Below are 16,789 nucleotides of genomic sequence, written 5' to 3' on the forward strand. Positions count from 1 at the left end.
TGAATATAAAGTTCAAAATTGTAACATTATAAATGTCTTAACTGCCACTTGAATCAATTTAATGCATCCTTGATGGATAAACGTTATTTTATTAAATTTATTTATTACATTATTTTAAATTGTAAAAAATATTTCACAGAATTGCTGTTTTTACTGTATTTTTTCATCAAATGAATGCAACCTTGGTGAGCATGAGAGACTTCTTTCAAAGACATCTTAATTCTTCCAAACGTTTGACCCTGAACAGTGCAGACGGGTGAGGATGTGGTACTGGTACCTCATTGATTTGCCGCTTCTGCGCTGAGATGCGTTTCTGGGTCTGCTTCTGTAGGATCTGCTCCCTCTTCTTCACATATTCTTCTGAAGTGGACGTCAATGGGTTGTGAAACTCATCATAACCTTCATCCATCATGTACCAGTCTCGATCAGCTTGCTGTTTGGACATGACAGTTAGTTAGTACTTGACAAAATACCAACTTGAACATGAAATAAAACCCGAAGCCCATTTTACTTTCTATATGATGGATTAATAAATGAAACAGGATACTGATAACACTTTGTTTTAGGTCAAGTCAAGCCAAATTTATGCTTCAAAGCAGCTTTACAGAAAATATCCATGTTAATGTTTAGAATATCTTCATATTTTCATGCCTTATAGTCACATTTATCAAGTAATCAAGCAGTTGAGATTTGCTATATTGTATATTTAACCCTGCATTATGTATGTAATATATGAGAAAGTAATATATGCTAAATAAAGTCTTGCTTATGTCACCACAATGTGCAAACTATCGCACAGCTTTATATATTTATATATATATAAATATATAAAGCTGTGCGATAGTTTGGACATTGTGATGACATAAGCAAGACTTTATTTAGCATATATTACTTTCTGTTAGTATACTGTATGGTTACAAATAAAGTAGGACGTACTATATTTACTATATATTTAATATTTACTATATACAGTGCTATGCATAAGTTTAGACAACCATGCTAAAGTTGACTAAAAAGAGGAATAAAAAATCATATTTTGCAAATTGAACTTAATGCCTTAATTTAAAAAATTAGGAAAAATCCAACCTTTAAGGACACCAATTTTCTTTGTGAATGAATAATGTATCGTAAATAAATAAATGTTCTTCCTTAAAAAACAGGGTGCATAAGTTTGGGCACCACTATGTTAAATTCCCATAGAGGCAGGCAGATTTTTTTTTTTAAGTATTTTTAAAAAAAAAATTTTTAGGATACTATGCATCCTGATAAAGTTCCCTTGGCCTTTGGAATTAAAATAGCCCCACATCATCGATAGCCCCACATTGAGAGCAATGCAAATCAAACTAGCTTTTAGGCTAACTGAAATTAAACCATGCCAATCTCTAGGTATGGTGAAGGCTATGTGATGATGTGGGGCTATTTTAATTCCAAAGGCCAAGGGAACTTTATCAGGATGCATAGTATCCTAAAAATTTTTTTTTTTTAAATACTTAAAAAAAAAAATCTGCCTGCCTCTATGGGAATTTAACATAGTGGTGCCCAAACTTATGCACCCTGTTTTTTAAGGAAGAACATTTATTTATTTACGATACATTATTCATTCACAAAGAAAATTGGTGTCCTTAAAGGTTGGATTTTTCCTAATTTTTTAAATTAAGGCATTAAGTTCAATTTGCAAAATATGATTTTTTATTCCTCTTTTTAGTCAACTTTAGCATGGTTGTCTAAACTTATGCATAGCACTGTACTTATATATTTAATAAATTTTAATATATCGCTGGGCAATAATATATTTTACATTTTTTGTAGGGCTGTCAAACGATTAATCGCGATTAATCGCATCCAAAATAAAAGTTTGTTTTTACATAATATATGTGTGTGTACTGTGTATAATTATTTTCTATATATAAATACACACACATGCATGTATATATTTAAGAAATATTTGCATGTATATACTGTGTATATATATTTATATTATATATAATTTATATTATATATAAATATTTTATATATAAATAACACATTTTTCTTAAATATATATGCATGTGTGTGTATTTATATATAGAAAATAATTATACTCCATACACACACATATATTATGTAAACACAAACTTTTATTTTGGATGCGATTAATCGCGATTAATCGTTTGACAGCCCTAATTTTTTGATGATATAACAATTAAGAGATTTGCTGTATAGTGCAATTAAAATATATAGCACTATATATTTTAAAGTGGCCTTATTATACAAGTTACATGTACCTTCTATACAGTAATAACAGTAAATTATGTATAAGTAAAAGCACCTAACCATATAGTAAATGCATGTTAATTCATATTATTCAGTACCTTAATATGAAATGTAACCGAATATTTAATAAGAAGTTGTTTGAATTATGAATAGTGGGCATTATAAACCAAAATGGAGCCAGAGTTTTGAAGGTGACTTTGCTAAAACAATGACTTGATAGACATTTGGCTATTGCTTATTATTTTCCAATAAGCCATTTGGCCTACACATCAGTGAAATCACATCACATTTCAGTGGAAATGGAAAATCAATTCAAAGATGGATCTAGTTATTACACTTTGATAACATTGGAATAACATGCGTCAATAAGTGACGCACATTAAGACCAGGAACATATATTAAGAATCTGAAGGATGTAAAAGGGGTGAATTCTGATTTCCTGCTGACTTTAAAGAGCACTCACCCTCTGATCTTCCTCCCACTGTTCCTTCTCATCTTCATCATTAAACAGGATGCCGTCCTCTCTATCCTCCCTTTTATCTCCTACAAAACAAGAAGCCATATAAATGCTGTACATACACTACTGTTCAAAGGTTTGGGGTCGGTACGATTTTTTAGTTTTTGAAAGAAGAGTCTGTTCACCAAGGCTGCATTTATTTGATCAAAATATAGTAAAAACAGTATTGTGAAAATTGTGAAACAGTATTGCAAATATTGTGAAAACTTATTACAATTAAATGAACTGTTTCCAGTTTTAATATATTTTAAAATGTAACTTATTCCTGTGATCAAAGCTGAATTTTCAGCCTCATTACTCCAGTCTTCAGTGTCACATGATCCTTCAGAAATCATTCTGATATGCTGATTTGATGCACAAGAAACATTTATTATTATCAATATTAGTTGAAAATGTGCCGTTTGTGTGAAAAGTGTTTTTTCTTTGATGAAAAGGTTCAAAAGAACAGCATTAATTTCAAATGCAAATCTTTTGTAACATGGAATGTAAATGTGTAAATTACTATAATTTTTGATCAACTGAATGCATCCTTGCGGAATAAATGTATCAATTTCTTCCAAAAGTATATAAATAAATAAATAAAAAATACTGTCCACAAAAGTTTGCTTAATATGTGTTCTTGATATTAAGATGGAAGATATTAGAAATACTCTGGGTAAAACTAATGAAAAAAAAGATTATAAAATATATAATAATATAAAATAGGAAAAATATGAATAATCAAACAGTATAAAACAGTAAAAAAAAAAAAAAGAATAAGAATCTAGAATAAATCTGATATAATATACATTAAACAAAGTTTAAAATGTTCAAATTTGAGTTAAACGGTCAAAATTTTACCACATTCTCCACATAATGAACTTGTAAGGGGTGTCTTTACCTTTTCCTCTGGACAGGCGTGGAGTGGAGCCAAGATGCTTCCTGTCATTGGCCCACTCATTGTACTTATATGATGGGGTTGGTAGAGGAGTATCTGCCGGATATTGAGGTTTACTTGACCTGAACAACAAAAGTGACACGGAAACATCTATTAATATTCCTTCTGACCAACACAAACCATGTCACCACAAATAACCTTCAACCACACATTGATCACTGAGGCTTTGAGGAAGTGAGTCACACCTGTCTCTCCTCTCACTGTCCCGGACTGAACGATGGCTGCGCTCGGAGCGGTCAGTCTCCCGGTGTGAGGGGGCAGGAGACGGGCTCTCCCAGTGTGAGTGACGTGAGCTGGAATATCCACTGTCATCTTCATCCCAGCTGGAGCGTGATGGAGTGACCAAGCCTGCGTGGACATATGAAACACACTTAACACTTGTTGGTCCTGAAACAGCATTGCTATCAGATTTTACAACATGCAAAACAACATGCAACAACATTCTTCTCAACCTATCATTTCCTTCTGGTTCCAATAGTAGGTTATAGTTCAAAGGTGAGTGTCATTAATTACTTACCCTCATGTCATTCAAAACCCGTAAGACTTTCGTTCATCTTCGGAACACAAATGAAGATCTTTTTAATGAAATCTGAGAGCTTTCTGTCCCTCCATTGACAGCTACGCAACTACCACTTTGACGCTTCAAAAAGTTCATAAAGAGATCGTAAATCTAATCCATATGAATTGAGTGGTTTAGTCCAAATTTTCTGAAGAGACTCGATCGCTTTATATGATGAACAGATTAAATTTATGCTTTTATTCACATTTAAACATTGATCAGCGGAATAAACAGAAGCTCAACCAAACCTGCTTGACGCACAAGAACAAACCTCATTGGTTCTTGCAGAAGCTCAAACGTGATGCGTAACACGAGAATGAACCTCATTGGTTCTCGCACGTCAAGCGAACATGCTTGAGCTTCAGTTTACCACAACTGAACTTTCTCTTTATGAACTTTTTGAAGCGTCAAAGTGGTAGTCGAGTAGCTGTCAATTGGAGGAACTGAAAGCTCTCAGATTTCATCAAAAAGATCTTCATTTGTGTGTCTTACATGTTTGGAACAACATGAGGGTGAGTAATTAATGACAGAATTTTCATTTTTGCGTGAACTATCCCTTTAAGGTTAGGAATGCATACATAATACACAGAAAGAAAGGTTCTACTTGGGTCAATCTCCGGAACAAATAACACAGGAAATGTAATGACAACAGACATTGAGTATTGTTAAAACAATAACACTGACCTTTGGTTCTGTTACGGGGTGAATCTGGCTCATCACGTCGAGTACCACGACTCATTCGTTCGGACGATCCGTCCCTCTGAGAGCGTTCACTCCTCACGCTGCCTTCACCGCGCTCAGAGCGACTGCTGCTGGATCCACGGTTGCGGCAGCCGTCCCGCTCTTCTGCACACAGCCCATAAAACCATGATCAGAGCCTGAAGTTCTGTGCTGAGATCTCACAGGCGGAGAGAGACCACCTGACTTACCTCTGTCTTTTCTTCTGTCTCTGTCACGGTAGCGGTCGTTGTCTCTGTCCTTGTCTCTGGATCTGTCTTTGTCTCTGCTCTTGTCTTCTTTGGAGGATGCATAAACCCCATGTTCACGTCTGTCTTTTTCCCTCTGTTGATTTTTCAGCTTAAACTCCTCACTAACCCCTCCTGGGTTTGACGGAGTTTCTGAGCCAGTGACACGGTACTTCCTGTAGAGGCACAAAAAATCAGTAAACTCATGATGCATAGCATTTATTAATTTGCTTGTGTCCTTGATATTTAAGATGGAAGGTATTAGGAATGTCTAAAATCTAAAATTAGGAATGACACGTCCCATTATTTTTAATAGGGATGCATGATCTAGATGAAACCATCTAGTACTATTAAAAATCTTGGTGTAATTTTTGATTCCTCTCTATCTTTCCACTCTCACATTAATTCTATCACTAAATTGGCATTCTTTCATCTACGTCGTATCGCTCAGCTCCGTCCCTTTATCAGTATCTCGGATGCTGAAACTGTCATCCATGCATTTGTCACCTCACGTCTTGATTACTGCAATGCACTTTTCATTGGCCTATCAGCTAGCTCCATTTCCAAATTACAATACATTCAAAACTCTGCTGCCAGACTACTCACCCACACCAAGCGTTCTGCACATATTTCCCCAATTCTGCATGATCTTCACTGGCTTCCTGTGGCTTAACGTATCAAATTCAAAATTCTCCTTCTCACTTTCAAGTCTCTGCACGGCCTGGCTCCCCCCTATCTCTGTAACTTGCTTCTCCCCTACACCCCTACTCGCTCTTTACGATCCGCTGATTCAAGCCCCTCGGCATCGCCTTGCTTCAATGGGGGGCAGATCATTCAGTGTTGTTGCGCCCAAAATGTGGAACTCTCTCCCCCGATCACTCTGTTCTGTTAACACTATCTCTGAATTCAAATCCATGCTCAAAACTCACCTATTTTCTGAATGTTATAATTCTTAATTTTCCATTTTTATTTTTCAAAGTTATATCTGTTTGTATTCTGCTGGTTGCCGCCCCATCTACCCAATTTTCACTTACTGTACTTGCACTCTCAACTGCCTACTGTTGTTCTGTCTGCTGTCTTTGTCAACTGCCTTTATTGTTGTTTGTTTATTGTAAAGTGTCCTTGAGCTCTGGAAAGGCGCTATATAAATAAAACTTATTATTATTATTATGATATATCGGCCACCATATCGGTATCGGCCGATAAATGTTCATCGTTATAGGCCTGATAAGAAAATTTGGCCGATATATATTAAAGCCGATAAATAATGGATTATTTCGTTCGGCTGAGACACTTCAGATGTGCACTGTTCAACATGATGGTTTTAAATCACTTTTCAATATGATTGAAATCACTTTAAAAAGGAAATCACGGTAAAGTGCAACATGTGCAGCGCAAGTCTGTCACATGGGCTACATACAATTATAATAAAAACATTATAATTGTGTGCTTGGGAGGGACATGTCTTTTAATGGTGAGACTTTTTTTTTGTAATCAGGCTCTCAAAAAATATATAAAAATTACAATACAATATATCGGTTATCGGCTTTCAAAGAATTATAGGTATCGGCCAAAATTTTCATATCAGTGCATCCCTAATTTTTAAGAGTTTCTCCTAAACCGGCAAGTTAGGAGCTACTTTTAGCCTTAAGATGTTTCGTGATTACAGACTCTGTCTACGTGGCACAAATACTTTTTGGTTACACTTTATTTTAAGGTGTCTTTGTTAAGTATTACATTGATCACTACATGAAGTTCGGTACTACAAGAACCATAATGTTATCATTAGGGTTTGGTTTAGTTGCATTTTATGCATAATTTACTATTATTACTATAGTAAGTAAGTACAGATGTAACAAGGACACTGTAAAATAAAGTGTTACCTAATTTTCTTGAAGAACAACCCACCTTTCTTTTTTCCCATTCCTGCTCTCGCCATCCTCTTCAGTTTCATCATCAGACCCTGAATCACTTTTTCCCTCCTCCCAGTCCCTGTAGGACGACACCTTGGATTTCTTGGGTTGATCATCCAGCCCTTCCTTCCCCTCACGTTCCTTGCGTTTCTGGGCGGCCAGCAGATCCAGGCCCAGGAGCGAGGTGCGTGGAGCGGGTGCTCTGAACACATGTTGTTCAGTTGAAGCGATCTTCTTCTTCACTATCAGCCCCCCGACCTGCACACTGGGGTCACTGCCTTCTAGTCGATGCAGGGAGGAATCATCTTCCATCTCTTCCATCTCTGCCGAGGTGTCGATCACAGCACTCAGCTGATGGATTTCTGGTGTATCTAAAAAGCCATTGCCAAAAGTTACTCACAAGGACCAAAAATACACAGACTTTGTGTTAGAAGTCAAGTAAACACATGCTGACACAATATGTGATTAATAGGAGTACATGGAACTAATAATAAGTAAAAACTGGACAATGGACATTAACTTGCTACATAAAAAAAAAAAATCTTGTTACATAATTATATATCTGAAATGCCCCTAAACAAAACAACGGGTAGGTTTTGCCACTTGCCACTAAAAAAAGTCATTTCTAGCACTGCTTCTACAACAATACCAGTTACTACAGCTATTATTGTTAAAATAAAAACGTAGTTCTTAGCATTAGCCATGGCCACCACTGTCACAACAACAATAAACGATAGGAAGAGGGGTTTTTTAAACTACCTAAACCTATCATTTTAAAGGGGATAGCAACATAATTAAGGATTCAATTGAATGTCTAATGTTTGGTGTGCGCCTTAAAATATCACCAATAACTGTAGTAAGAATAGTATTTTGGTTGCCACGGTAAGTTTGCTGAAAGGTCAGAAAACATTAATAACTGAACTGATCATATAACGTTAGCATTTTGATAATAAACCCGTATTATCGATATGTACGTTAATTAGAATGAAGCTGATTAAACCGCGGTCATTGACGTTAACTTAACGTTAGCAATGAAAAATCTAAAAGAAGCACTGTGGCACTACTCATTTATAAGAAAAAAACTGGTTTACCTTTGAAACGATAGGTTCCTCAAAACTGCTCTACGCTGTATAATAAAAGTTATGTACTGAATGATAAAATAAAAAAATCATTAAGTGAAATAGCATAGCGGTTAACGTCAACAATGTGTACAGTAGGCCGCCATTACTATCCCAGCATTCACAGGAAGTGACGCCTGTGCTTTTCGCGAATCGATTCCTGAACGATTCGAATGTTTTGAACCGGTGTCGGTTTAAATGACTCAGTACTTGATCGCAAAGCTTCAGTAAACGAAGGAACTACAGTTTGGGAGTAACGTTAGCAGGGAGAGAGAAGTCTTTTTCGTTCATTCATTGGCCCTGTCTGTGAGATTTATCGCGTTTTATCACCACCTCCTGCTTTTCAGTTCGTTTCATTAACCAGCGAAATGTCGCACCTCATTCAGTTTGCTGTTTATAAAGCTTATTGAAAACGCAGCGATAACAGCATGTTTTAAACAAACTACACAATAAAATTGAGCGCCTCGAAAAAAAATTGAGTGAATGCCAGCGAATTGGTGAAATTTAACCGATTATTTGAAACAATCCGTCCGAAAGAACCGACTCCCTAATGAATCAGACTTCCCAGCATTTTTGTATACCAAGCGATTTCTTCTTTAGAATAACAATTTCCAGCATATTTAATGTATTGTTGTTATTGTTATTATTATTAGTAGTAGTAAAGTTTGTGAACGCGCAGAACCATCCTAATATTTTTATTTCTATGGAGCAGATATATACACAAATTGTTCAGTTACTGGCAACTTTACAGATGGGTCTCACCTACAGTGTTCATGTGACTCTGTAAGTACAGACAAATGAACCACATAAGAAGTTTTTAAGCTCCTTGCAACCACACATCTTGTGTTGTCTTGGTCTTGGAATTTTTAATATCTGTAAATGAATGAGTTTTGTGTGAAAATGACCTGAGGTTCTGTCAAACTGATAAGGTTTTAAATGCTTAAATAATATAAAATACATCATATATCCTAAGTAAACAAGTAATTGTTAACCAGGATATTACATTATTGCCGTTTTTATCAGCCAACTTTGTATGTGGATGATACCCTTGTATCTGCCCATTTTAAATTTAAATGCATGTTCCTAATTTAGTCTAAAATACAATATATAAACAATAATTAAATAGTACACAGACATATTTGCATTTTTAACCATTTATTGAAACATTTGTACTCAATTCAGGACTAAGTTTTTTATATTTTCCATCACTAGAATTAAATTATGACATTAATATGTGATCCAATGAAAACTTGACAATGTCATCTATGCATATAAAATGCACACAAACATGAAAATCTTAACATCAATTGCTAGACAAAGCTGAATACATTGACACAGCCTGGCAGGAAAAGAAGTAATTTGCACAGATATTGGGGCAGGAATGATTTATGAAAAAAATATATAAATAAAAAAAAAGGGCAAATATGACACTCAAGAAAACATGGGAATTTGGCCTAGAAATACATTATATATATATATATACATATATATATATATATATATATATATATATATATATATATATATATATATATATATATGAATGACTCACTTATGTTTCATTAAAAGCTACTGAATTAAATGCAATATTGTTTGAGAAGGACATACAATGGATTTAATAACAGAAGTACACAACAGAAGCAAACAAAAGTAGACATTTTGGTTTACTTAATAGTTTTGAAGTTGAACGGTAAAGGCAGTTGAACAGTAAACACTTGCATATAATGATTTTTCATGACCTGCCCTTTCAGCTAAAGCCAGTCGAGCTAGAAAAAACATGCAAGCAATGCTAAGAGCAATTCATTAGAGAAGCATATAAGAACAATGACTATATGAACAGGTACTCATAAACAGTTCAAACACTTCTGAAAAAAATTCTCTTACCAACATTGAAAAAAAAAGGTGAAAAGAAAAAGAAAACATTTCTCAAATGCATAATTACAAATGGACTGAGTAATGGAGTCAATTTCGAGTTTGCAGATACAGGTACCACACTAGAAATCTTCATTGTAAGAAAAAAAAAGCATACATAACGGTAAAGCACTGTATGACTGTAACTCTATGCTACATTTCTTACATTTCAGCATTTGCACATTGTCTGATGTTGAATGACAACATTCATGCAAAAGTGTTATGACAGTATGAAACAATGACAATATTTTCTAGTTTTCCTTAAAGGGATAGTTCACCCAAAAATGAAAATTCACCCTCATATCGTGCCACACCTGTACATACCAGAATATATTCTAAGAAATGTTTTTTCCCCATAAAATACAAACATTCTTCAAAAATATCTCCTTTTGTGTTTTTCGCAGAAGAAATAAAATCAAACCGGTTTGGATCAACATGAGGGTGAGTAAATGATAATTTTTTTCCTGAACCATCCCTTCAAACCATGTTGTATTTAAAATAGAAATTTCTTTTTAGTACCATGACTCCATGCTCTTCTCTTGGAGATGCAACTTTCAACTCCACTTGAATCATTTGGTCAAAATCCTCAGGTAATAAACCTAAGGCAATTCACTGACAAACATCAACTAGCAGCTATGTGAAGGCTGTGGACATGCGATTTGTCAAAATGCTCCGCAAAGTAGGATCCATCAGCAAAAGCTGGACCATACCTGACCTTTCCAACTACACTCTAGATTAATTTAAAGGAGTTGAAGTCGTTTCCAAGTACATTTAAAAAGACAGAATAGACAGAATTGTGGATTCTGAAGTGAAGGCTGGTAGAAAAACCCAGTCAAAATGAGCCAATGGGCTATGGACCATTTCCAGTCAGATGAGTAGAAACTAAAGAAGAAAGGATGAGCAGGAGTTTAGAGAGCGTTCTTATAGATTCACTCTCTCAAACAAGTCAAGGCCTCCAGACGAGAGAAGTACGGCGGTGACAAAGTTCAGGACGATTTGTGTTCCAGCATGTAGTAACGGTACATGATGCCCACAAGCACAGCCGCTATGGCAGGAATTAACCAGGTGGTCAATGATCTGAGCAAAAGACAAACAATCGGTTAAAGAATAAAAAACCCAAAAATGAGCACTGTAGTTCATGCAGAACTGAATCGGACTTCTTACCTGGACTCCTTGGAAGTTGTGATGTAGACCTCCTAGAACAGAAACGTGATAAAGCGAGGAAACATTAACAAAACGCAACTTATACATGACAGTCGATGTGTTTTTGCATCGCTCACAATGGTTCACAAAGAGTTCTTGGAATTGTTTTTACCTTTTTTGATTCTTTCTTTCGATCATCCTAAAACAGGAAAGTAAGCTTTATTAAAGTTGCAATCTTTTAATGATTAATTGTATCACTCTACTCATATTTGCAGATGTGTTTTGTCCATAGAAATGCATTATAAAAAACAAGCACTACCATATGGAGTTCCCCGATGTAATACTGCTGGAGCATCTCTCTGGCATCTGTGGAATGACCCACATCCTCGAAGCTTTCTGTCGCATCTGTACCTGCTTGCTCCAGCAGGACCTCTTCACCTCCTGGATGCTATGGAAGAAAAGGAGAAAGAAAAGTTGATATCCTCTAGGGCTGGACCCAAATATTCGAATAATCGTTCGGTGGGTTGGTATTCGATTTGAAAATTTGACATTCGAATATTTGTTTTTTTTTGCACACCTGGGATCCCCCGCGAAACGGTTCTCATTCGCGCTTGAATAAGGCCGGCGACTCACTGGCTGCGTGGCGTGTCCGTTTTTATTTCGGCTCCCATGTTAACAGGTTGGAGTTTGCACACTGCCTGCGTGAAACATGCGTCTCAGGCGCGGCTCGAGCCACGCGGAAAACGCGTGCATGCTAGAAATAGAACCGACACCAGTGTTCCAGCAACGGGAGTGTTCTCTGGCTATAGAGCGTAGAACAGCGGAGTTTGTATGGACCGAAGTGCATGCCTGAGCTTGTGTTTTGGGTTAAGCTGCGTTGCTTTGACATTGTGGAAAATAGAATAATAGAAACAAAATGTATTAGCCTTTTTACCCGTTATTATCAATCTAAATTAATCTCGTTTTTAATTTAACTTAATTTCGTTTTTCTTTATTTAAATTTCGTTTTTCTTTATTTAAATTTCGTTTTTTTCTTTCTTTAAATTTCGTTTTTCTTTATTTAATTTTTTTTAATTTTTTTTTTTTTTTATTTAAATCTACCCTTTACTGTATCAGTAATTTGTTAGTCAGAAAAATATTAGACTACCTTAAAAGTATTGCTTAAGTTAACAGACCTGTGTGTGTGCGTTTTATATCACTAGTGCAGTGTCCGTTCTCGGAGAATATAAGCCCTGCCCGCGTGAGGCGCGCCGCTTCCCGCTCGCGCTGTTCTGTAGTTTACTAAAAGTTTAAATTCTGAAGTGTCAAATTTCTTTGCAAGCCTTTTGTAAAAAAAATTATAATAATAATAACTACATGTTAACTGCAAGGTTAAAAACCAGGAACCAACTAAATTTGGTCACTAGTAAATCAAAATAGACAATTATTGTTTTTCAATGGAATATTGCCGTATTTATTATAAATCATTCATCCACACACTTTTTTAAAAAAATTTTTGCTTCAGAGTAACTTCCCCTCCCTCTTGCAGCGACATCTCTTCTCTTCTCTGATGACGTGTTTACTGACGTGACTGCGTGGTCATGATAGTTTATCATTGTATTTTTAAGTCTTGTCAATGTAAACATTCAAGTGATTTTTAACCATTCAGATTCAAGCACAAGACAACGCGAAAGAGAACTCAATTCAATAACAAAATTTTAATTAACAAGACTTAAAAATACATCCAAATGATAAACTTTCTCTTTGGCGTCTTCTTGCGCTTGAACTAAATAAATACACAAAAAGGTATGTCCAAAGGCAAGTATTCACATAAAAACTTTCGGTTTATGTCTTAACTGTACGTAAACGTATGAGGAAAAAAACGCATGTGTAACAGTATTTTGGATCTGTGCATTCTGTCTTAAAGTGAGTTAATCAATCACAAAAGACAAAGAGAAAATCACTCACTGATCTTGACTTAACATTTTTTCCAGCTTTAACATGGATTAATCTATCTTTAATTTGAATACTGAAATACTAAATACTGTTAGATTTCCCTGAAAAACAATGTTTATTTCATTTGTATCTTTGTTCTGTTGTATCTATTTGAGCTGTTGCTTGTAATTTGTTTATATTACTTAAGCTAGTAGTTTTTGCTTTGGTATCGAAATTGGAATCAATCAAGAATAGTGAAATTTCACACAAGTATCAAAAATTTTGGTGGCTTATTTATTAGAATACAATGTTACATGAGTCAAAACAACAAAACTTCTAATTTTATTCATTTTTGTGGCGGGGCCAGTGGGAAAAATCCTTAGCGTTGAGCCCTGTTAATTAGCTCACTTCCATCTTATTAACAAAACAAAAAAAACTTACTGAATGACATGTTTTACATTAAAGTTGGCATGAAACTGAAGTTGCGATAGTCTTCTCTTCCCTATTGAGACATATCTGAGTGAAACGGTTTCTCAAGCAAGAAAACAAACTTTAGGATGGGACTTGATTTTGTCCATGGGGAATTGATTGGATGGTTTGTGGTTCGCTATGGGTCTCATGTGAGTCCCGCCCTGAGACGTAAACGTAGTCAATGAACTTAGTCAATGGACTGGTTGTTCATATTACAACATTACATAAGGTTTTATTGTAATTAGAAGTATTTTATAATCTATGCATTATATAACAAATGAATGAAGTATGACATCACTTTTTATTTATTTTTTTGTATTATTGAACAAATGGAGCAACCGTATGGACTGCTTTTATGCTGACTCTAAAAATTGTGTGAACACACCTTTCTGATTTTTTATCTAATCGGCTGTAAACTGATTAGACATAAATAACGAGGGCAGTAAATGCAATATGAATTCTTCTTTCTGTCAAATATTACTTTTCATGTTCAAGAAATGACAGTGGCTGTAGCATTTCTATCATAGAGAAGCGACTATTTGAATTAAATGTTATTCGGACAATATTAAACAAGGATTTGATCAAGTGTAAGACCACCAGGCCATTGATGCCCAATGCAGGCATATGTGCATAAGATGATTGTTTATATTGTTTTTTCTATAAAACCATGATTACTTGCTTTCGATAATGTCTTTTAACCTAAATAAAGTGTTAATTTATGTGTATTATAAGTCATTTTAAAGGCTTAGGTCTTTGCTTGAGTCTATTTTTATTTCCACAAAAAAATATATATCCGATTGCTCGATTAATCGTCAAGATAATCGACTGATTACCAAAATAATCGTTAGTTACAGCCTAATTCACAAGATTTGCTCGTTTTCACACGCTTCTTGTAGTTGTGTCATACTAAAATTTAAAGAAATGTAGCCTAGGTTGTATAAAACTACAAAACGTGAGACAGGATTTGAAGGAAAATAAATGTGTCAGAGATTAACGCACATTACTGGAATCGTTAATTTCTCTGTGAAAGTTCAACGTGACTGGGCTTGCCGGGTAGCTATGTGGCTAATACCCAATCATGCAAAGCCTTCATTGAATTTTGCTTTTAAAAAAAAAAAATTAAATTAAAATTAATTATAAACAGTGTTAGCTAGTTTAATCCTTCAGAGTGATGTTTACTGCACTGAATCTAGTATGCTAACACACTGATCGGGCCACACAAACTTTGCTTATCTTGACACTTGACAGCAGCTTATGTTTCGAGTCTAGAGACATTCCAGCGTAAATTAGTAAGAGTAGCTCTTGTAAAACATACATATGTGATAGAAAAGTCAAGTAAAATCATGCAGTGTTTAGTGTTGTGTGGTTGCACGGTGTGAGCTGAGGTGTGGAGGAGGACATGATGATGAAACTCCAACCGTCTTACCTCCTCCATGAAACTTGTGATATCGTAAACTTTATCGTGGATGATGAGCCATGTGTCTTTGATCATGTTATGGGCTTGAACCTCTTCGACTTTGTAGTATTTCACACCGCTCTCCTCCGATGTGCCTGTATTTTCATCCTTTATGATCTGATTCTCTCTATTCACTGAGCTCTCAGTTTCTTCCCCCATCTTAACTCTGGCTCTGTCGCTTCTCTGCTGGAGTTCAGTGGAAACCAGTGCGCAGGTTTTACCTGTAATCTTTTTGCTTGAAGCTGTTTTTTTATTTTTATTTTATTATTGCACGCAACCTGTCCTAGTTCTAGTCCAACCGGCACACCATTTCACCACCAGTCACGAGAAATGAGTGACTGAATCCATTCGCTTCAACCAAACCAACCAATCAGCGCTCAGTTCACTCAGCATACGGCCAGTGACGAATACAATAGCAGCCAATCAGAATCATGAGCAGAGCATCGCGAGACCGTGAAACGTAACACAGTACACGCATGTTTTACGCACAATGGCGTCACGTTACACAACCCCAAAAGTCCTTAATGCTGAAAAGTCCTAAACACCTTTTTGGTTGTGTGTACCGTGTAAATTGGGTTGTGTTTATCATCAGTTTTCTATTTAGAAGTGTAAAAAAACACAAAGAAATTGAGCATTACATCAAAAATCAAATCAAAAGTAGGCTGTCTAAAAACAAACATACAATAAGGGTTATGTAAAAGCAACGTTTTTTACATAGGCTACACTTTGAAAGATGATAAATAATAAAGTAACTTTAATACACAAACACTGTAAAGCTGCCTGTTTTTTTCCACAAAAAAATCCTGACTGAAACGTTTTATGACACAACAGGTGTTAAAATCACAGACTGATTGAAACATATTCGTCTGTGGTGTGGTTACTGATACCAAAGTCCCTTATATCTCTTTGTTGATACATATCTTCACAAGAATGAATAATCATCATGGACTTTGAATGGGTGAATGACATGGGTTTTAATAGGCTATTTAAAGGAATAGTTCCCCAAAAAATAAAAAGATTATCATAATTTACTCACCCTGATGTTGTTCCAAACCTTTATGAGTTTCTTTCTTCTGTCGAACACAAAAGAAGATATTTTAAAGAATGTTGGTAACCAAACAGGTCCCCATTGACTTCCATAGTAGGCCATTTTGTTCCCCCCTACTATGGAAGTCAATGGGTGCTGTGTGTGGTTACCAACATTCATGATTTTCATGTTTGGGTGAACTATCCCTTTAAGAAAGATTTCAAAAAGTCAAGATCTGTGAAATACATAGCCCATTTTTGTACTTTAGTTTGTAATGTTAATTTTAAGGAGTAGCCTAAAAAGATTTAGATTTTTGACTTGTAAATGTAATTAAGTCATAATTAGCATGCATGCATATTCAAGTACTGTAATTTAAAAACACCCCAAAATAAATTGGTACGTAATGAAGTACAATTAATCTGAAGGGTAATTATCAGCTATACACATGTTTTAATATTTAAAGGTTTCAGGTTTGCCATCTCAAAATTAATATAACTGCTGCTATTGTTTTTTAGCCTACTTGTAGCAAGCTGGTATAAAAGGGAGTTTTTCCCCCCCTGAAACCACAACTCAACAGTATCTTCACTATGAATTTGCTAATGACT

The 16,789-nt window shown here is 35.3% G+C and overlaps 2 protein-coding genes across 3 annotated transcripts in view; both read right to left on the reverse strand.

Annotated features, from left to right (window-relative positions):
* dhx38 (DEAH (Asp-Glu-Ala-His) box polypeptide 38) overlaps positions 1 to 8,389 on the reverse strand; it is a 30,711-nt gene extending 22,322 nt beyond the window's left edge. Inside the window, exons 1-8 of one of the 2 annotated variants that reach the window (XM_079866831.1) lie at positions 8,236 to 8,389; positions 7,140 to 7,515; positions 5,196 to 5,407; positions 4,951 to 5,112; positions 3,893 to 4,055; positions 3,651 to 3,769; positions 2,717 to 2,796; positions 278 to 433 (exon numbers count right to left, since the gene is read on the reverse strand). In XM_079866831.1, coding sequence (XP_079722957.1) covers positions 278 to 433; positions 2,717 to 2,796; positions 3,651 to 3,769; positions 3,893 to 4,055; positions 4,951 to 5,112; positions 5,196 to 5,407; positions 7,140 to 7,465 — 1,218 coding nt within the window. In that variant the 5' untranslated portion in view covers positions 7,466 to 7,515; positions 8,236 to 8,389. The remainder of the gene's footprint in view (positions 1 to 277; positions 434 to 2,716; positions 2,797 to 3,650; positions 3,770 to 3,892; positions 4,056 to 4,950; positions 5,113 to 5,195; positions 5,408 to 7,139; positions 7,516 to 8,235) is intronic. The other variant, XM_079866832.1, reaches the window with a different exon arrangement.
* Positions 8,390 to 9,857: 1,468 nt separating this feature from the next.
* On the reverse strand, positions 9,858 to 15,552 carry cyb5b (cytochrome b5 type B). Its single transcript, XM_079866483.1, has 5 exons — positions 15,128 to 15,552; positions 11,636 to 11,764; positions 11,489 to 11,515; positions 11,338 to 11,369; positions 9,858 to 11,250 (listed from the first exon to the last, which is right to left on the reverse strand). Exons 1-5 carry the CDS (start codon positions 15,314 to 15,316, stop codon positions 11,160 to 11,162), a joined length of 468 nt encoding a protein of 155 aa, XP_079722609.1. The 5' UTR covers positions 15,317 to 15,552; the 3' UTR covers positions 9,858 to 11,159.
* Positions 15,553 to 16,789: the final 1,237 nt, after the last annotated feature.

Source organism: Squalius cephalus (assembly GCF_949319135.1).
Source record: "Squalius cephalus genome assembly, chromosome: 3".
Classification (NCBI taxonomy): domain Eukaryota; kingdom Metazoa; phylum Chordata; class Actinopteri; order Cypriniformes; family Leuciscidae; genus Squalius; species Squalius cephalus.